At 35.3% G+C, this 23,495-nt stretch overlaps 1 protein-coding gene across 6 annotated transcripts in view; it reads right to left on the bottom strand.

The window, feature by feature from the left end:
* The window catches only part of Dennd4a (DENN domain containing 4A), a 102,496-nt gene that overhangs the window by 36,599 nt on the left and 42,402 nt on the right, over positions 1-23,495 (bottom strand). For all 6 annotated transcript variants that reach the window (XM_010643264.2, XM_010643263.3, XM_010643262.3 and 3 more), the window contains exon 14: positions 1,172-1,305. In XM_010643264.2, coding sequence (XP_010641566.1) covers positions 1,172-1,305 — 134 coding nt within the window. The remainder of the gene's footprint in view (positions 1-1,171; positions 1,306-23,495) is intronic.

The raw sequence follows: 23,495 nt of genomic DNA on the forward strand, positions 1-23,495 counted from the left end.
AAAAAAAAAAAAAAAAAAAAAAAGACTTAGAAATAGAAAGTACTCGAGATAAAAGAAATGAGATCTTGTTCAGAAAGAAAAAGGAATAAAAAAATTAGTAGAAACATTTTAAATATCTTTGACAAAAGACACTTTAAAAAGTGATTATGAGGAACACCAACAATGGAAAAAAAGAGGAGTCAAATAGCCTATGAATTAATTCACAAACATTTGGCACATCAATTTTTCATCTACAAAATGAAAAATTTAATCCAAATCACAAATAAGGATATTCCAAAAAATCCTTTTTTTAATAAAAATAACAAACAATGAGTTACAGATATGAAAGTTTTAGAATCTTTAAAAGAAGCATTATTAGAGAATTACAACTAATTTAAAATCTAAAAGGAAATATAATTTTAAGTAAAAATAAATATGTACACTGCTAAAAATTAAATAATGAATATACCCCTATCACAGCCTTTATTTTACTGTGATCAGAACGTTTCCCTCTTTGCCACTAGACTTGAAGGCAGGAGCATTCAAGGCTGTATCACTGCATTTAGCAGTGTGACAAAATTTTCTAAATTAACATCAATTCTAATAATTCTCAATTTTTATTAGTTAAAAGTTTTGTATCCACTACCAGCCTTGCAAGCACATGGATCTGAGATTGATCACCAGCGCAAAAAAAAAAAAAAAAAAAAAAGATGTAAACATAAACGGCTTAAGAAATTATCTCATACAAGTCACAGCCACAAATATTGACCTTAAGTTAGATTTAACTTTTTGTAGACCAATGTCACATTCGTCAATATGTGTATGGAAGGAAAGAGTGAGAATGAAAGTGAGGAAATCATCTTTAGTAAGAAGAAACATTAAAATTCCACAATAAAAGTGCTGCATTTGAGTGGTGGTCTAATAATTTAAAAAATACTTATGATACTTATGTAGATTTAAATTAGAGTGCTGTCCAAGTCGGTATTACGTAAAACTATATATATATATAATTTATTTTTTTCCCCGATTCAACCTCAAAACTTAATAATGGATGTGGGATAAGCTTACCACCTACAAATTAGGTATCTGTAAAGTTTGGAATTTTTGAAAATACCACAGTCCTTAGAAAGCTACGCCACAGATGATGGATTGCTTCTCTCTTTCAATCTCAAACATTCTGCTACTCGAATACCTGTACTGTAAAGGGGGTTCTTCACCATTGGGTAAATGGGGGATCTCAGGTGGTGTTACAAAAACAGTGTGTTCACTTTTGAAAGACTCATCCAGTTCTATAAGTCGTACTTCACCACTCTTGTCCATATCTACCTGAAAGAATTATAAAAACATAAATTTAAAAATCCTATTATTTATGCAAGTATCTATCTAGAGGTAATGATTAAATAATCTGCAAAAATATATACAACAGAGCTATTAAAATATCAAGCTGAAAATTACTTTATATAGTATACTATTCTTTTCAGCATGAAAAATGGAAAATAACTATTCATTTTTGCTTATATTTATATATAAGAATACAGAAAAGAGAAATGGAATGGATAAAGATGAGACAGAACCTAGATATCCCAATGTACAATTTTTTATATTGTTTTGCACTTTTGAATTGTAAGAATATACTCAAGAAAAAAAAATTTTTTTTTCTTTTTTGGTACTGGGAATTGAACTCGGGTTCTTGTGCTTACAAGGTAGGCAGCAGAACCACTGAGCCAAAGTCCCAGCCCAAGAAATATTTTTTAAAATGTGCACTCAAGTGTGTTAGAATAGTTCAAAACCTAAATATTTAAAAATTATTAAATGTAATAAATTTCCCTCAGCTTTTCAATACAGTATATATAGGATTATATTTGAATTAAATTTTAGACCTATCAATATTGAAAACATTTAATTAGTACTAGATACTCTATGGCAAGGCAATACCCAGAAAAAGTGAAGACTTCACAGGGCTTAAAATGCTCCATTTAAGACTCAAATCAAACAGCAGAGCATTGACATTTTCAAAAAGTTGTTATATATTTGGCAAAATACAGCCCACAGAACTGTATTTGCTAAGAAAAAATTAATACTATACAATATACACGTAATGAGTAAATTGGAAAGCAAAAACTGTTAACAAGTTATATCTTAAAGAGAAGAATTAGGGCACAATATATCAAAAAAAAGAAAGGAAAAACAAAACAAAGAGTTTTAAATTTTTTCTATTAATAAGTATATGCAAAATCTTCTTATACAAATTGCTTATTATAATTTCACAGTACTACATATTATAATTTCCAAGATTAAAAAATATTACTAATGGTGTATCCATAAAGTGAACTAGACAACATTAGGGCATGTATCAGAATTATACCTAATGATAAGAGAAAAGGTCCAAAATAATGATAAATGAAAAAAAATCAAGTCAAGCCACACACACAGTATGATTAATTATTATTATTATTTTTTTAGACAGGGTGTTGCTATGTATTTCAGGCTGGCCTCAAACTTGCAACAATCCTCCTGTCTCGGCCTCCTGAGTGCTGGGACTACAGGCATGTGCTGCCATGCCTGGCTATTATGAATAATTTTAAAAAACAGCAATTATGTATGTTATACAGATATAGCTCTGCATTCTGTCACACACATACACAACTCACATGCATGCACAAACAATCCTGAAAACATAAACTCTCAGTAGTAGTATTACCAGCAATTAATGAATTTTCTTTTTTCAATCAAAATATGTATTAGTTTTATTTGATAAAAAAATACGAAAGTAATAAATAAGAATAAAATTTAAATGAGGTAAACTATATTGCTCTTAGAACAAATTACTTCAATTCTGTTGGGATATTTAAAAATTAATCAGCATAAAAGATGGTATCTTCCCTTTTTAGCCTGCCAAAGACTGTTATGTGGCAAAACTAGCAATGATAAAATACTGGGCTGGGGATTTAGCTCAGTGGTTCCACTGCCTGCCTCGCAAGTACAAGGTCCTGAGTTCGATCCATAGGACCAAATAAATAAATAAATAATAAATATAGTAAATTGGGTAATCATATACCCTGAACTACTTAAAATTGACATAGTCTTATTCTAGAAATCAAGGTGTGTTTAAATATTTCTACTACATTCTTAAGAAAATAATCTAATGTGAAAACAAGTAATCATCCTAAAAGATGTTTCTGCCGGACTGCAACAGAAAATAAGTGGAAGTCACCTACACATTAAAAAATAGGTAAAGAATGGTAAATTCATTGAATGAAATATAGTCATTAATATTAGTAAATATCATGCAGACTTCTGGTTGAACAAGATTAAAAAGTACAGTTTACTTTTAGTAGCCCATGAAATCTTATCAAAATGAGAGTAAAATGACCAGGACGAAAAAAAATCCTATAAAGATAAACTGGACAGGGGACAACAGCAGAGCTGGAGGTTAAAACATTTTAGAAGCTACTAAGTCACTGACCTGTGAAAAGTGAAAGCCACCTATCTGGCACTGGGGAAGGGAAGGAAAGTCAAACCAAAAAGCATGCCATCTTGCTACACCAGGACAAGAATAAAAAGTGCCAGATGCCCTTGAACTGGGAGTGCAGGTGAGGTTGCTGCAGAAGGATTATTCAAAAGTCCACACTTAAGGACTCCCAAATCCATGCTCCAAACCACAACAGGATGGACACTACCTCTCACCAGTGCAGGCAGAAGGCTTGGTTAGGTTTTGCTGGGTGAGCCAGAGGGCCTTTTCAAAAGCTCTGGGACAATGAGGAAGGTTAACTGAAAACAAGCAAAGTAACAAGGAGAAAAACTCAATTTATCTTCCCCTTAACTCTGAGCCCAGTAGCAGTTAGGATTAGGTTCCCTCAGTTAGAGACTGGCTAGAGACTGGAGGATACCTCTTGGGAATACTAATCAGGCTAAAAAGGAAAAGCAGTTACAGGCACTGCAATTTACAGGGATTTCAATGAAGCAGATGAATTATTTTACAATTACCAACTCAAAAGTAAGGAAGCCTCAAGCTTCACTTTTCCAGAGCGCGTGCCCATGAGCACTTGTCTCTTGAAAATGACCAACCAAAAAAAAAAAAAAAAATCACAAGACATTAGGAAAACAAGTAACTTGAAAAGGAGCAAAATAAATGGATAAATGTATTCAGAAGAGGCAGAAAACATAGGGATAAGATGCCTTCAAAGTAACTAAAATGAGTAAGTCTACACTCATAAAATAACAAGATGCTATATAAAAAAGGAGCATTCAGTGAATCCATAGGGAATTGTAAATATGACAGCATAGTGATAAAGTATACTATAAAGGCTGGAAGAAACAAATGAACGCTCTCAAAAAGTAGAACTAAAAGATAGAAATGAAAAAAGAAATTCAAGACATCAGTCCAGAAGCACTAATGTCCAAATAATGTATCAGAAAAAGAGAAAAGAGTCGAGGAAAGAAATGGAAGAAAAAAAGGGCAAGAAAATTCCTCAGAATTCAAAGAAATGAATAAAAAAGAAACACTAAACTTGCTGGAAGATAAGTTAGGCAGAACTCTGGAAGACATTGGCATAGGAAGACTTTATGAACAAATCCTTAGTAGCAGGGGAACTAGGAGAAATAATCAACAACTGGGATCTCATCTTATTAAAAAGCTTCTGTACTGCAAAAGAAACCATCAACAGAACTAAGAGACAACCTACAATGGGGGAAAAACTTTTTACCAGCTGCTCCTCAGACAAAGGACTATTATCTAAAATATATAAAGAACTCAAAACAACCAGCGCCCCCAAATATAAAGAACCAATTCTAAAATGGGCATCTGAAATGAACAGACATTTCTCAGACAAAGAAAAAAAAAGCAGCAAGTAAATATATGAAAAATGCTCCACACCACTGGTCATTCAAGAGATGCAGATGAAAACAACTCTGAGATTTCACCTCACCCCACAAAGAATGGCTGCTATCAAGAAATCACACAACAACAAATGTTGGAGCGGTTGTGGGGAGAAAGGAACCCTTCTCCATTGTTGGTGGGAGTGCAGACTGGTGCAACTACTATGGAAGTCAATATGGAGATACCTCAAAGAACTACGATTAGAGGTTCCATTTGACCCAGCCATCCCTCTGTTGGGTATCTTTCCAAGAGAACTGAAAGAATCATATCACAGAAGCCCATCTGCCCATCAATTGGAAACTGGATAAAGAAGATGTGGTTTTTCTATAAAATGGAATACTACTCAGCAATAAAGAATGAGAAAGTAGATTCATTCATAGGTAAATGGGTACATTTTGAGGATATACTCCTAAGTGAAATAAATAAGTCACACATATGCAAATAGTGAATAGTTTCTCTGGTGTGAAAAACTAAAATAGTACTCAAGAGCCTAATGGGACAATTAGCAAATAGGAAGAAAAGGACCAAAGGTGTAGGGACAGTGAGAAGGATAGGGAAAGGGGAATAAGGGAAAAGGAAAAAAATATGAGAAAATGTAAAAATGGAATTAAAGTGTTTGAAGGTGGGGAGGAGAAGAGGGGGTAAAGGGAGGGTGGGGACAAGGGGGAAAAATGAGAACCAAGACCTGGCATGTAAAGATACAAGATCCCAGTAATGAATGTAACTGTACCGTCTACCCAGAATGTATCAATAAATTCAATTAAAAAATAGATAAATAAACCAAATGTAACTATAAAAAAAAGAATTCAAAGAAATGTATTCACAGACTAAAAGAGCAGACATATCTAATCTAAGTCAATGAAGAAATAAAGGTTTACATAAGGCATATCCTTAGGAAATTTCAGAAAGAACATCAGGGATTTTAAAAGCTTCCATAGAGAAAAATGATCAGGCACAAAGAAAGGGATAGAATGTGAGGTGGCATTCAAGTTATCAACACAGTAAGAGTGGAAGCTGAAATACAACACAGCAATTACTTCAAAAGGTTAGCCAACAAAAGTAGGAATCAAGTCCTGGAGAGAAGCAAGAAATTTTCAAGTAGGTAAAGAATAAGGAAGGAAGGAAGGAAGGAAGGAATATCCCATGTACCCTTCTCAGTGAGCTCTTAGAAAATAGGCTTCAACACCACAGGGGAGAGAAAAAAGACAGTTACTGAAGCCAGAAAGCACAGAATCCAACTCTAGAGAGGTCAATACTGTGGTTACCAAGATGACAGTGAAGGAAAGTGCCAGATGACAGTCTAGAAAGCAATCAGTTCAGATCAGAACAAGAAAATGGACTCCAACTATTTCCCATAAAAACAAAAAGGCAATCAGTTTATATTAGAACAAGAGAATGGAATGCGCTAGTATGAATTTGAAAACCCAAATGTGTTAAAAAGAACTTTTCAGTTTTGTACAAAAGTTCATAGATGAATCAGTAACAGATACAAGATAAAAATGGATCAATTATTAAATTCTGAGAAGTCTATACAGTATATGAAAGGAAATTTAGTTATTTTTATATATGTACACATATACATATGTACATACAAACATATATCTCCTAGCTCTAATTACATACAAAGTGATATATATACACACACACATACACTTTTTTTTTTTTGGTATCAGGGATTGAACTTGGGACCTTGTGCTTACAAGACAGGTGGTGGTTCTACTGAGCTAAATCCCTGGCCCCAAAGTGATAATACTGAACAGTTAGTTCACCGAAACTTAAACTATAACTATATTGGGAGAATGCTGGTGGTAGTAAATATAACATTAATAAACAATAAGAAAGCTAATAAGTATAATGAAAAACATATTTAGAAAATAAATGACTGAAGAAATAGCTGAAAAGAAAGCAGTTGCCCCTGGGGACCAGAAATAGGATGGGAAGGACAGAATACTGTCATATAAAATTATTTAACTTTTAAAACTATGTCATGTTTTGCTGTGGTAAAAAGTGAAAATTTACTCTTAAAAACTCTTGATAGCAATATCATTAATGCTTATAAAATCTAGTCATGTATAAAATAGATCTATTTTGAAATTAAGTAAAAATGCTGGAAGTAGATGTAGACTATATTGTTCATTAGGGAGTTTTTTCTCCTTTGTATTTTCCATACTGCTACTTTAGCAATTTAATAAATGTGCTAACGAACGGAACTTTCAATAGGAAATATAGAATACTTAATATTAGAAACATGTTAATGCTAATTCAAATCATACATATCCCTGGTGAAATGCGGCATCCATGAGCTACCCAAGACCAAGACAGATGTTTTATACTCACAATTTTATGCAAATGAAATGAGTTAAGTAATAAGCAAAAGCAGCAATGACAAAATGAAGGAGATGGATGTGAATAGAAAGGTTAAAACTGCTGAAGGTTACAGGAAAGAAAGCTGGAAACTACTGCTACCTCAACAGCTATAAGGCTGACTGTGTGTATAAAGCACCAGGTATTTTAAATTATTTATTTATTCAACAATTTCTCACTCTTTTAACAGCTTCTCTCCAGACATGTGCAGGCTTTCCAGTCTCCAGCCTTTTTGATTTTATGGGAAATACTTGAAGTCCAGGACAACTGCTCTAACTATCAATACTGCAAAGACTATTATAATTTAAAATTTTGGCTGGGCATGGTGGTGCATGCCTGTAATCCCAGCACTCAGGAGGCTGAGGCAGGAGGATCACTGTGAGTTCGAGACCAGCCTGGGGTACAGTGAGTTCCAGGTCAGTTTCAACTATACAGTGAGAACCTGTCTCAAAAAACCAAGGAAAAAAAAAAAAAGTAAAATTTTGCACTACAGATTAAATACCTTGGTAAAAGATTTTTTTCTTTACTTGCAACATTATAAAAATTGCTGTGCCATAAATCCTACCTGCATTTATCAGTTGGATATCTCCGTCTTTTGGAAGCAATGACATCTGTCTTTATTGAGAGAAAAAGAAACCCAACACCCACACTAAGACAAAATTAATTTTCATATTCTCTTAAATTTTCCACAAGACATTAATATGCTCAGCAAACACTGCAAAGAGTTGCTTTAAAATCCAAGAAAAAATCTTACCAGACTATTTGTTACACAAAACTGCCCTTAGTTAAGTGCCATCCTACAGGAACAGATTGTAAGGATTTAAAATATAACCATGTAAAGAAGAACACATGGTTCTTAAATTAGTCATAAATGAAACTCAAATAATTCTCATATATTGTTTTTATTTCTAGCCAGCATTCGCTTTAGATTTTTTTTTCTGTACTGCATATTGAACCTAGGATCTTCACCCTGGCCTATATCCCTGTACCTTTTTTTATTTTTAATTTTGAGACAGGGTCTTGCTAAGTCACTATGATGTTTCCCAGGGCTCGAATTTGTGATCCTCCTTCTTTAGAGTCCTAATATGCTGGGATTATAGGCCTGCGCCATCATGCTCGACTTCTAGCTTTTAAAGTCAAATGTTCTCTATTTGGATATGCTAAGATCAAAAGAGGATGGTACTGATCCAGCGGAAGGTGGAAGGTGGAGGTCTGGGACAGCTGAGCAGAGATACCTTCACGCTCTGGCTTTCCTCAAGCCAACTGGTGAGGACTGGTTAGCCATGCCAAAAACCAACCAGTGAGGACTGGTTTGCCACGCAGGCACCTCTGCAGTATCCACTTCCCCCTCAAGCCTACTGATTGTGCCAGTTCTCGGATCCACTCTGCAGAGGCACAGGTGGACATAAAGGTCATTTTTCTGAGCTGTAGAAGATAGAATAGAAGTGAACAACTGCAATAAAGGCACATCAGATCTCCATAGTTGGTAAGATGGAGAGAGCATCACCTTCCATCAGAACTTTGAATATCTTCAGAGAAAGGGCAGAGGGAACCTGTAGTAGAACCTTGCAGAGTTCAACCCTGCATGAGGTCAGGTAGCTCAATTTGGGCCTTGCAGCCCAAATACAGCTGCAATCTCAGGGGTAAGCCATCGGCTAGCTGAGACAAAAGGACTTAGTTCTACACATAGATAATGACAGAAGAGATATAGTCTGAAAGAGGCCCTTCAAATTCTTTTTCTTCTTTCTTTCCCTCATTCCACCTGCAAATTTTCTTTTTTCCGTTTTCTTTTTCCAACTCAGTCTCTTGCTCCCCCATATTACTCTTCATCTCACTTTCTGTTCCTGTTCTGCCCTAACTCGGATTTTTTCTTTTATTGTTTTTCTTCTTTCTTTATTTTCTTTTCTTCTCTCATTTTCCTTTACTCAAGGTCAACAGTTTCAAAGGAAAGTGAGCCCTTATTACTGTTATATTCTTGTCTTTATCTTGCACTCTGTTTTTCCCTCTTGCCTTCAACAGTTTCCTAAACTTTGTGTGGTCATCCTGTGTCCTCTGGCTTCCTTGGAAATTTCTCCAATTATTTATCTATCTACTCTTCTTGTCCTAACTCTATCTAATCCCCCATCCTACAGGGTAAATATGCTATATTGAGGAGTTTATTCACTGTAAACATATTTTGGGCTGCTCCTTGATTTTGATTTAATTCACATGGTTTAAAGGTGATAGATTAATGACTACCACAAATGGTCAATTTGTAAGTTGTGTTTGATCCTATTGTGTTGCTGATTGTATCAATTGCGCTAAAGGGTTGTGATTGATTTAATGAGTTGTCTTTTCTGATATTATGAAAATGAGAACGTCTATGAGTCATTAGAGACTCAAAAACTAAAATGCAACTATATCAGGAAGATTTAAGTAATAACACAGGAATTAAACCAAGGACAACCCAACAACAAAAATAAAAATGAGGAAACACTTAAGCAAGACACAAAGACAGACTTCCAGTTCACCAACAGCAAACTCTAGGGCAAATGAGGTTGAAAAGTCTGACAGTGACCACCAGGACACCCTGAACTCATAGCACAGGAAGTAACAAAACAGATCAATCAGGCTCTAAAAAAATTCAAAACAGAAATAATTTCCCATATAACTACAGAGATGGTGAGCAAAATGAAAGACATGATTAGACACTCTTGAACAGAAACTGACAAAAAAAACAGATGACCTCAGGACCATGATAGAAGCCATGAAGGCCCCACATAAGAAAGAAATGGAAACCATGAATGCCCAACATAGGAAAGAAATAGAATCCATGAAACAGATTCAAACAGATATCCAGGAGATTAAAAATGCTATTGAAAGTTTCTGCAGTAGGATAAATGAATGTGAAGATATAATTTCAGATATAGAAGATAGTTTTGCACTGACCGTGAAAAGAGAGGTCTCTTAAAATTAGTAAGGGATCATGAGAAATCGATCCAACAACTCCTAGATGATGCAAAGAAGAATAACATAAGACTGACAGGAATCCATGAAGTAGCAGGAGAAAATAAAAATGACTTAAAAAAGCTGCTCACAGAATTAATGACAGAAAACTTCCCAAACAGAGGGGAAGAATTTGACACACAGATAAGTGAGGCATATAGGATTCCAACTAACAATGACAAAAAAAAATAATCATCTACTTCTAGATATATAATAATCAAGATCCTAGAAACCCAACAGAAGAACAAAATACTACAAGCAGTAAGAGAAAAGAAACCAATCACAGGCAAAGTAAAGCCCATCAAAATCACAGCAGACTTTTCAACACAAACCCTCAGGTCAAGGAGAACCTGAAGTAAGGTATTTCAAGTCCTAAAAGAAAACAACCTCCAACCTAGACTGATGTATCCTGCAAAACTCTCTTTCAAAATGGATGGGAAAATAAGATACTTCCATGACAAAGAACACCTGCAAAACTTCATGAATACCAAACCAGCATTACAAGGAATTCTAAACAATGTTTTAGAAAAAGACAATGAAGGTCACACCATCATGAGGCCCAACAGAGCAAATCAAATGGGCAAGGCAAGAAACTAAAGGGAGAGGGGGGAACATTAAAAAGAGTCAACAAAAGGACAATAACATGACAATAATAAGCCCTATCAGTTATAACCATCAATGTCAATGGCCTCAATTTACCAAACAAGAGAAATAGACTGGCAGAATGGATTAAGAAGCAAAATTCAACAATATGGTGTATAAAAGAAACACACCTAGTGCAAAAAGAAGCCCATAGACTGGAAATGAAAGGATGGAAAACAGTTCTCCATGTGACAGGAGCCCAGAAAAAAGCAGGGGTAGTTATCTTATTCACAGAGTAAATTTAAAATCAAAACTGGGGCCGGGGATTTAGCTCAGCGGTTTGGTGGCCTGCCTTGCAAGTTCAAGGACCCAAGTTCAACCCCCAGTACCAAAAAAATAAATAAATAAATAAAACCAAAACTGATTAAGAGAGACAAAGGCCACTACATCTTTATAAAGGGAACAATTCAAGAGGAAGAGATGACAATCATAAATATGTACACACCAAATACTAATGTCCCCAACTATATAAAACAAATATTAAATAACATGAAAATCAAATAAGCACAAACATAATTGTAGTGTAGGACCTAAACACCCCACTATCTCAAATAGGCAAAAAATCAACAACAAAATACTAGAACTGAACCAAACTTTTGAACATATGGATTTAATAGACATCTACAGAGTGTTCTAATCCACAAAGACAGAATATACATTCTTTTTGGCTGCACATGGGTCATTCTCCAAGACAGACCACATATTAGCTCATAGAACAGGTTTGAATAAATGCAAAGGAATCAAAGTTATCCCCTGTATATTATCAGACCATAATGCAGTTAGCTGGACATCAACAGCATAAGAAACTGTAGGAACTTCACAAACACAAGGAAATTGAACAACGCTCTCCTAAACAATCAATGGGTCACAAAGGAAATTAAAGAAGAAATTACTCAGTTTTTACAAATAAATGATAATGCCAATAAAATGTACAGGAATCTATGGGAAACAATGTAAACAGTCTTATGTGGAAAACTCATAGCAGTGAATGCCCATGGTAGGAAAACAGAGCAACTTCAAATAAACAACCTAATGATGAATCTTAGACTCTAGAAAAAGAAGAGCAAGAAAAACCCAAAGCTCATACAAGAGAGAAAATCATAAAGATTAGAGCAGAAATCAATGCAATGGAAACTAAGAAAACTATACAAAAAAATCAATGAATCAAAGAGTCTTTTTTTTTTTTCTTTTTGGTTTTTTGAGACAGAGTTTCACTATGTAGTTGAGACTGACCTGGAACTCACTATGTAGCCCAGGCTGGTCTCGAACTCACAACAATCCTCCTGCCTCAGCCTCCAGAGTACTGGGATTACAGGCATGTGCCACCATGCCCAGCAAGAGTTGGTTTTTTTTGAAAGAATAAATAAAATCAACAAACCCTTAACTAACCTTGTCAAAAAAAGGAAAGAAAAGGCTCAGATCCATGAAATTAGGAACTAAAAAGGAGAAGTCACAACAGATCCAGCAGAAATCCAGAGGATCATCAATACTTACTTTGAGAACCTGTACTCTAATAAAATGAAAAGCACAGAAGAAATGGACAGATTTCTAGATACTTAGGAATTACCAAAGCTGAATGAAGATAAAAAAATTCTAAACACCCCAATTACAATTAGTGAAATTGAAAATGCAATTAAAAGTTTACCAATGAAGAAAAGCTCAGGTTCTGATGGATTCACCACTGAATTTTACAAGACATTTAGAGAAGAACTACTGCTACTACTCTTTAAACTTTTCAATGAGATTGAAAGGGAAGCAATACTTCCAAATTCATTCCTGGAAGCAAGTGTTACTCTGATTCCCAAGCCAGGGAAAGACCCAACTAAAAAAAGATAACTATAGGCCAGTCTCCTTAATGAATATAGATGCAAAAATCCTCAATAAGATACTGGCAAACAGAATACAGAGGGTCATCAAGAAGATCATACACCCTGACCAAGTCAGATTTATTCCAAGGATGCAAGTATGGTTCAACATGCATAAATCAATAAATGTAAAACACTATATTAATAGAGTCAAGGACAAAAACCATTTATATGAGCCTCTCAACAGATGCAGAAAAAGCATTTGACAAAATTCAACACCCACTCATGATAAAAACCCTGCAAAAAATTGGAACAGATGGTCTCTATCTCAATTTAATAAAGGCTATCTATGAAAAACCAAGAGCCAACATCATATTAAATGGCCAAAAACTGAAAACCTTCACACTGTAATCAGAAACAAGACAAGGATGCCCACTATCACCACTCCTCTTCAATACAGTTCTGGAAACATTAGCCACAGCAATTAGACAAGAGAAAGAATTTAAAGCAATAAAGATAGGAAAGGAAGAAGTTAAACTGTCATTATTTTCTGACAATATGATACTCTACAATGAAGACCCAAAAAACTCCACCAAAAGACTTCTAGACTTAATTGACACTTTCAGCAGAGTAGGTGGATACAGTCAACACTCAAAAATCAATAGCCTTCTTGTAGACAAATAACAGACTCACTGAGCAAGAAATTAGGGAAACAATTCCTTTCACAATAGCATCCCCAAAAAATGAAGTATCTAGGAATCAATCTAATGAAGGAAGCAACAGACTCCTACACTGAAAACTACAGCACTCTGTACAAAGAGACTGAAGAGGATATAAGAAAATGGAAATGATATCCCCTTCTCCTGGGTACGAAGAATCAACATAGTGAAAACAGTCATACTACCAAAACTGCTATAAAGGTTCAATGCAATGCCGACAGAAATTCCAACAGTATATTTCACAGAACTAGAAAAAAATAATCCAAAAATTCATTTGGGACCAGAAGAGACCTAGAATAGCAAAAGCCATCCTAGGCAACAGAGACATGGCAGCGTGTACAACAATTCCCAATTTGAAACTATACTACAAAGCCACTGTGATAAAAACAACATGGTACTGGCAAAGAAACAGACCTAAGGACCAGTGCAATAGATTGGAAGATACAGAAACAACTCCAGATGTATTCAGCTACCTCATCTTTGAAAAAGAAGCCAACCATTCTCACTGGAGGAAAGATAGCCTCTTTAATAAATGGTGTTGGAAAAACTGGATTTCAACCTGCCAAAGATTAAATATTAGACTTTTATCTTTCACCATGCACTAAACTAAAATCCAAGTGGATTAAAGATCTAAATATTAAAAAAGAAACACTAAATTTGCTGAAAGATATAAGTTAGGCAGAACTCTTAAAGACACTGGCATAGGAAAAGACTTTATGAACAAATCCTGAGTAGCATGGGAACTAGCACGAAGAATCAACACCTGGGATCTCATCTTATTAAAAAGCTTCTGTACTGCAAAAGAAACCATCAACAGAACTAAGAGATAACCTACAATGTGGGAAAATATTTTTACCAGCTGCTTCTCAGACAAAGGACCATTATCTAGAATATATAAAGAACTCAAAAAAATCAACCCCCCAAATATAAAGACCCGATTCAAAAATGGGCATCTGAAATGAACAGATATTTCTCAGACAAAGAAGTAAAAGCATCAAGTAAATATATGAAAAAATGTTCCACATCATTGGCCATTTGATAGATGCAGATGAAAACAACACTGAGATTCCACCTCACCCCAGAAAAAAATGGCTGCTATCAAGAAATCAACCAATAACAAATGTTGGCAGGGATGTGGGGAGAAAGGAACCCTTCTCCATTGTTGTTGGTGTGAGTGCAGGCTGGTGCAATCACTATGTAAATCAATACAGAGATACCTCAAAGAACTAGGATTAGAGGTTCCATTTGACCCAGTCATCCCTCTGCTGTGTATCTTTCCAAAAGAATTAAAAGAATCATACCACAGTGATATATGGACACCCATGTTTATAGCAGCACAGTTTGTAATAGCTAAAACTTGGAAACAGCCCATTTGCCCATCAGTTGGAGACTGGATAAAGATGTGGTTTTTCTGTAAAACGGAATACTACTCAGCCACAAAGAATGAGAAATTAGAGTCATTCATCGGAAAATTGATGCATATTGAGGTTATACTCTTAAGAGAAATAAGTAAGTCACACGTGTAAATACCAAGTAGTTTCTCTGGTGTCTAAAACTATAATTGTAAATGAGATCCTAATGGTATAACTGACAATGTGAAATAGGAAGAAAAGGGCTAAAGGTGTAAGGGAAGTGGGAAGGGTGGGGGAAAGGAAATAAGGGAAAAGAAAAAAAATATGAGAAAATATGGAAATAAAGTTTTTGTAAATAGGGAAGGGAGAAAAGGGTAAAGGGAGGGCAGAGGTATGGGGAAAAAATGAGAACCAAGACCTGTCATGTAAAGGTACAAGAGCCCAATGATGAATGCAACTGTACTGTACACCTAAAATGAACCAATAAACTCAATGAGAAAAAGAAAGGATGGTATCTTATTTCTGCTCAGTCTCAGTCATGAGTAGCTTAGCAGCTAATACATATCAAATATTACAGTGGACCCTTGACTTACAAACTCAATTCATTCATGAGAGCTGATTGTAACTGATGCAGGCTGTAGGCCAAGACTATTTTTCCCATAAGAAATAATGGAAATACCCATAATGTATTCTGAATGTCCCAAAGCACACATTAATTAACCTTTTCATAAAAGGGTTGTATAATGTGGATAATTTACCAAAACACTAAAAATTGTCCTAGTGTATTCACCAAAGTTATAAAATGTACTCAGTTTACCTGAAACAACAATTTCATATTGTACTCACCGTTCAAGTTGACATCGTTGGCTTACAGGAAGGGAGGATGTAATGGAAGGTGGTTGTTGGTTGGAAGGAGAGTCCCCTTCCATAAGAACATCAGGAATCTGGCTCTCTGGTGTCCTTTCTCTCCTTGAGAGTCTGTAGCCCACTAGGATCTGTTTCTGGCCCTAGGTCTCAACCTTTTCAGAACTAAAAACTGGTGTAGGTTGTCTATTTCTGTCTTTCCTTTACACTGTTCTATAGTTTGACATGACACTGTCCACAAGCAAGTTTATGTAATTATTGGCCTTTTCTCTGGGCGAGTTTTCTCTACAAATTCTTGTAGCCCTGTCCATTTTTTCAGGATTTCCATTATTTCAAAAGAAGAATTTTCAGCACTGATGGTTGATACTCCCTGTCCTCTTCAGAAAGCTCCTCAGCTGCCATTCTCTATTGCTCAGCCAGAAGTTGCTGAAATTTTTCTGTAGTGTTCCTCTTAGTGTTCTTCCACCACTTCATCAACATCATCACTGTCTACCTGCAAGCCTATAGACTGTGCTATAGCAACAATGTCATCAACCACAAGGTCAACTAAAGGCTCAGGCTCTTCTACACAGCCTTCAGTCTCTCTCCTATACAATTTTAGGCCACACTTGCTTCCAGGCAGATCTTAGTGTGCTTAGAGAGACACTGGTCCAGGATTTCTCAGTTAACCTCATATAGGAAAGGATGTTGCAATTTCCTTCCAAAACTCTTTAAGGGTTAAATCTGTACCTAAGACCATCTTGAAGCACTTCAAGAACAGTTCTTTGGTGTATAGCTTCTTCTTTTTTTGGGGGGTACCAGGGATTGAACTTGGGACCTTGTGCTTGCAAGGGAGGCAGTGGCACCACTGAGCTAAATTCCCAGCCCACAGCTTCTTATAGTTAGCTATCACCTGCTGGTCTATAGGCTGCAGTAGAAGGGTTGTATTAGGTAGGAGGAACTTGACTGAGAGCCATGGGAATTCTTCAGCCAATTATTCTTCCAAATCCTGTGTGTGAGCAGGAGCATTGTCCATGATGAGGAGAGCCTTGAGTCATAAACCTTTGTCCTCTAGACATTTCTTAACAGTAAGACAGAAAGCTTCCCTGATCCAGTCAAGAAAAAGTACTTGTTACCCAGGCTTTTGTGTTAAGAGCTCCACATGACTCCTGGACCTATTCTTCATGACTTTACATTTTCCAAACACTCTAGAATCGCACCATGAAAAATGAAGAAAGGATTTATCACCATTCCCATTGGTACACAGTAATAACATTAGCCTATCCTTCACAGGCTTGTGGCCTCGCATTTTTTTCTCTTCCTGAATAATGTATGTTCTCCTGGCTCTTCCAGAAAAGGCCTATTTTATCACAGTTAAAGACTTGATGAGAGTGAAAGCCATTTCTTTGTGTCATCATTTGAAAGTGGTGTATGTAATTTTTAGCAGCCCTTTTATCAGCACTGGCTGCTTCACCATGTCTAGTCATGCTATGAACCCCAATTCTTATTTTGAAATTGTGAAATCACACCTTAGTGGCATGGAAAGTTTTACCATTATCATCATTGATGGATTATCCTTTACAAGGTCTACACTTATAGCCCTAGCTTTTTCACAAATTCAGGCTAAAACCTGCCATTTGCCTTTCATTTATCCACACTAAAAATAGCCTTACTACCTTCTCTAACATTGCTGATCATGCCTTACTATTTTGAGTGACACCTCTAGCAACAGTAGTTTCCTTATACAAATCTTTTCTCTGTAAGACTATCGAGATGGTAGATTTTGATATACTGTATATATTAGTGAGATCAGTCACACAAATGCAACTCTCATATTTCTCCACAATTTCCTTTTCCTTTTTGATTGTGATTGTTTTACCTTCCCTTCCATCCTTAGCTTCATTTCTAGCTTTTTGAGGGCCAGTTTTATAGCAGTAATCATAGTGATTATATAAAGCACTGATCAAAATCATATCCACAAACATGTTCATCTGGGCTCAGACTGACATATACGCTTATATAGTTTTCTGGCATTGCAAGTCTTCATTTACAACTGCACAAGCAGCTGGCATTCTTGTTATAACTCAAGACTTTGGTCATAAGTTAAAACTAGAATTCCAGTTGGAACTCAAGTTGTTCATATGTAAGGCTGGTCATAACTTGAGGGTCCACTGTATTTATTTTTTATAGTTCAACTGTCAGAGGTAAGTGAATTTGTTTACTCAAAAAAAAAAAAAAAGCTCACTCATTCAACTAACCTATACATAAATGATTATTTTTAAGATGTTACCGATACTGAGAAAACGTTTGCAGATTAAAAATAAGCACAGATTTTGTGCGTTTATTGTGCTACTGGTACTATAAAAATATACAAGGCAGGGCTGGGGATTTAGATCAGTGGTTCTGTTGCCTGACGTGCAAGCACAAGGTCCCAAGTTCAATCCCCAGTACCAAAGGAAAAAAATATACAAGGCAGGCTGGGCATGGTTGTGCACACCTGTAATCCTGGCACTCAGGAGGCTGAGGCAGGAGGATTGCCTTGAGTTTAAGACCAGCCTGAAATACACAGCAAAAAAAGCAATTAATCAATCAATATCTATCTTTATCATAGCAACATACTGTTCAGTTACTTATATTTCAGGAAGTTCTGCTTAATTAATAGTAGGGATACAATTAACCTCAGTTCCAACTATGTACAAAATTTATTAAGATATATTTTAGATCTTTGACACTTGACTTTATATAATAAAGGAATCCCTTGAATTAAAGCATTCTTAATTTTGATTTTCTGACTAGTCATTCAACTCTTTAAGTATAATGTTAATTCAATATATAGGTGATCTTTTGTTAGATCTAGACTTTCTAAAGGTAAGTAACACTTTAGGAAAATAGTATACCTAGAAACAAAAATTTAAAAAAAAATTTGAGACTTCTCAGAATTTTTTTTTAAGGAATTGTTCAGTCATCTCTGGGACTGACACTCATAACATCAATAGCATGTGACCAACAGAAAAACCTAGGCAACATAATGTATCAGCTATATTAAGATACACTCCTTAGGACATGATCCCTAGGTATTGTTATGGTCTGTGTTTAAGATGTTCCCCCAAAGCCTCATGTAGTCACTGGTTGGGCCTTCTCAGAGGTGGCTGAAACTAGAGTGTGTAACTGATTCATGGAGCAACCCTAAGTCTAAGAGCACTAGGATGAAGGCTGTGCCTGCTCCTTGCCTTAGGTAATCTGAATAAGATAAAAGGGACTGAAAGATGCTGCTAAGTTCTTTGCTTGCTTTTGCTGTCTTCTGCTTGCCATGAACTAGCTCTGTGTGTGAGATGCCCCTGTGTGAAGCCACCCTTCCTTGTAGCCAGGTGATTATGGACTGAAACTTCTATAAACCTTTTCTCCTTTAACTTTGCGTGTTGGGTATTTTATTTCAGCAACACAAGAAAAGTAACTAAGACAGGTATCTAGCAAGAATTACCAGTCTTATATATCTTACAATATTAATGAACAGTTCATCAAAACATGTGACACTAAGAGTTTAGCTGAAACAAAAGCTTGGAAATGAGATGCAATAAATTTGTCAAAAGGAAACAGTGTAAGACTTTTCTCTTCTGAACTCTTTGTTTTTTTGTTTTTTTTTGGGTTTTTTTTTGGTACCAGGGATTGAACTCAGGTCCTTGCGCTTGCAAGGCAGGCCACTGAACCGCTGAGCTAAATCCCTGACCCCTCTTCTGAACTGTTAATTAGACTCCTACCGTAACTTCAGGGTTTCCATGTGGTTTAATAAATTTACTGGATAAAGCAGGCTATGAGCTAAACACTAGTCATTAATGTGGCCCCTTATGATTCAGCTAAATTGGCATGGAGAGCAACTGATCTACAAATGTATGATGCTAGTCACAAGGGACACTCTGTGAGTCCATATGTATGATGAGTAGAAACCTAGCACCATATGGTAAAAACATTCACACTACATAATGCTAATCACAGACATCATCTTTATGTATAAAAATCAACATAATTATCCCTGTGAAAAAGGATTTAGAGAAAGTATTTTTAAAGACATACCTACTTATTTATTGCCAATCTCTAATTTTATAAGCACTAAATAAGATAAAACTTAAAATTTTTATTAAAATATTGAAAAATAAGTTCTTGGTACTGTGTTACAATGAAAAATTAGTCAGAAAGCTAGGACACCATCTCCTTTTCAAAATAAATAGGCAGAGCTGAACCTACAAAAAGACAGGGTTCCAAACATCTAATTGTTAACAGGCTATTCAAAATGCAGGAAATAAATCTTCCCTCAAAACAAAGCCCACTCTGAGATGATGAAAACATTCTAATTTTGGAGTGATGGTCACATGGAAATATATTTGTCAAAAATCATCAAAGTGTACACTTCAAAGGTATATTTACTGTATTATAATAAACTTGATATTTATATGTCCTTGAAAGTGGTTTGAGTATCATTCCACACACAAAAGTACCCATATCTATAGCGTATCACTGTACCTCCATACCATTTTAATGCTAGCTAATAATCATTTTGATTCTTTGTGGTGGGGGTACCAGGGATCAGGACCTTGTGCTTGCGAGGCAGGTTGCAGAACCTACTGAGCTAAATCCCCACTCATTAATTATCATTTATATGAGTATTTGTATGGCAAAATGAATTAAGTTCTAAAAAGGTAATGGCATCTATTCATCTTTTCCCATTCCTAAGCATTTTAAGGAGTAAAGTTGATATTTTTGGGCATCTTTAAGTTATCAGTTTTCTGTCAGCACCAGAAAAAGTATTTTTTTACATCAACCATTGCTCAAATGTCCTAAACCAAAAGAAGGTACAAGCCTAAAAAACAAGGCTGTGAACCTGTTCCTGCTAATCACAAGTCATTTAAAACTGAGTGTTTCTATGTCATGAAATAAAACCAAATGAATTAATCTATAAATTTGAATAAAACTAGTCAAATTTAAGTATTTATAATATTTTGTAGTTTTTATTTTGTACCATTCCACTTTGAACACATGAGACAGGCAGTTATAATTATATCTCTTCACAGTATTTTAAAAAAACATTAAAAAACAACACAGAAAGAGTAAATGACTAAAGTCATATTTATGAGTTGTATTAAACTACTCCTAGTTCTCAATATAGTGTTTTTTACTGCTGTACTATGCATAATGAAAATGACTTTTCATTTCTGAGAGATGTTATTTTATTTTAGCTGCTACACCAAAAATAATCTGATTTTCTTTCACAATCACATAAATTGAAAAGGATAGACTTCTTCAACCCTACAATTATAAACTATTGAGATAATAAATGATTTAAGTTTTTGCTTACTTCCTTTTTTCAACTATAACTGGCAAATGGTCAAGAACAGTATGTATGTGTGTGTGTGTGTGTGTGTGTGTGTGTGTGTGTATATTGAAAAAAGAGATTGACGATGACATCAGAAAATGGAAAAACATCCCTTGCTCCTGGGTAGAAAGAATCAACATAGTGAAAAATGGCCATGCTTCCAAAACTGCTATATAGATTCAATGCAATCCCAATTGAAATTCCAGCAGCATACTTCAAGGACCTTGAGAAAACAACCCAAAAATTCATTTGGAAGAAGAGACCTAGAATAGCAAAAGCAATTCTAGGAAATAAAGACAAGGTGGGCGATGGTATCACAATACCACAAAGCTACTGTGATAAAAACAGCATGGTACTGGCAAAGAAACAGACTTGAGGACCAGTGAAACAGACTAGAAAATGCAGAAACAACTCCAGACACACTCAGCCACCTCATCTTCAACAAAGGAGACAAACACCCTCACTAGAGGAAAGATAGCCTCTTTAATAAATAGTGCTGGAAATACTGGGTTTCAACTTGCCAAAACTTTACCTATATTTCTCAGCACGCACTAAACTAACATCAAAATGGAATAAAGGTCTAAATATTAAAACAGAAACATTAAACAGGCTGGAAGAGAGGTTAGGTAGAACTCTTGAAGACACTAGCTTAGGAAAAGATTTTAAGAACAAAACCTCAGTTGCACATGAATTACCACAATCAACAAGTGGGATCTCTTCTTATTAAAAAACTTTTGCACAGCAAGAGAAACCACCAACAGTGTGAAGAGACAATCCACAATGTCAGAAAAAATTTTCACCAGCTGTACCTCAGACAAAGGTCTACTATCTAGAATATATAAAGAACTTAAAAAAATCAGACCTCCCAAATTTAAAGACCCAATCCAAAAATGGGCACCTGAAATGAACAGACATTTCTCAAAGAAATAGAAATAGCAAATAAACATATGAAAAAATGTTCAACATCACTGTCATTAGAGAGATGCAAATTAAAACAATGCTGAGATTCCACCTCACCCCAGAAAAAATGGCTGCTGTCATGAACTCAACCAATAACAAATGCTGGCAGGGCTGTTGGGAAAGAGCAGTGCTCCACTGCTGGTGGGAGTATAGACTGGTATAACTACTGTGGTAATTAGTTTGAAGATACTTCAAAGAACCAGGATTGGAAGTCCCATTTGACCCAGCTATTCCCCTGCTAGGTATCTTCCCCAAAGAATTAAAAGAATCATACCACAGAGATATATGTATACATATGTTCATAGCGGCACAGTTTGTAATAGCTAAAACTTGGAAACAGCCCATTTACCCATTAGCAAGAATGGATAAAGAAAATGTATTATTTTTTTATAAAATAGAGTACTACTCAGCCATAAAGAATGAGAAATTAGAGATATTTATAGTTAAATGGATGCACATTGAGGCAATACTCTTAAGTGAAATAAATAGGACACACATGTAAATACCAATAGTTTCTCTGGCGTGAGAAAATGAAAGTGTAAATAAGAACTAAAAGGTATGTGATGATAACGTGAAATAGGAAGAAAAGGGGCAAAGGGGAAGAGGAAATGGGAGGGGTAGGGGAAAGGAAAGAAAGGAATGGAATTAATACGAGAAAATGAAAAAATGGAAGCAAAGTCTTTGCAAATAGGGAGGACAGGGGAATGGGGAAAATAGAACCAAGATAGATTATGTAAAGGTACAAATTTTCAATGATGAATGTCATTATATTATATACCTAAAATATACCAATAAAATTAATAAAAACCAGTACATATGTGTGTGTGTGTATGTGTGTCTGAGTATAGTAAAATAAATTTTTTCTTATTCTTTCAGAATAAGTTGCTGTCCTCATGGCCCATCACCCCTGAGTATTTTAATATGTACTTAACACAAAAAAGGACATCCTCCAACACAATTACAATGTAACTGGAAATTAACTTTAATATATTAATACTATTTAATCTTCAAACGACATTCAACTTTTACTGATTATATCCTAAAACATTATACCAAAAGGATCTACTCTGAACTATGCACTACACTTGGCTATAAAGTGTCTTTATTTCATTTTAGGACCATTTCTGAGGCTTTCCTTTGTTTTTGTAACCTTGACACCATTTGGATTTCAGAACTGGTACTTATAGAGTCTCTCTAATTCCTGTTTGTCTGGACAGCTTATGCATCTTTAAAATTTTTTAAAAATAAATACAGCTTATGTATATTGGGCAGAACAATTTATAGAACTGAAGCTGTGTTCTCATTGCACCTAGTAGGGGCACATGACGTTGACTGGTCTGGTTATTGAGGGTGTTCTCTCTGATCACCTGATTGTAAAGTGGTGGGATCAACTTGGAAACTATATAAGATCCTGCTCTTTGTCAGACTTTTTTAAATGCAAAAAATAAAATTTCATAACAAAATAACAAGAATAGCAATAGTTATTACACTGTGTATCATTATCTTCAAAGTATAGAATATAAGGTAGACCAAAAAGATTCTCTTATGAAGAAACAAACAAAACTTTTTCAATGAACTAAAAGAAATTAGTAGTACAAA

The sequence above is a fragment of the Fukomys damarensis genome, unplaced genomic scaffold (assembly GCF_012274545.1).
Source record: "Fukomys damarensis isolate Sample0158 unplaced genomic scaffold, DMR_v1.0_HiC HiC_scaffold_25, whole genome shotgun sequence".
Classification (NCBI taxonomy): domain Eukaryota; kingdom Metazoa; phylum Chordata; class Mammalia; order Rodentia; family Bathyergidae; genus Fukomys; species Fukomys damarensis.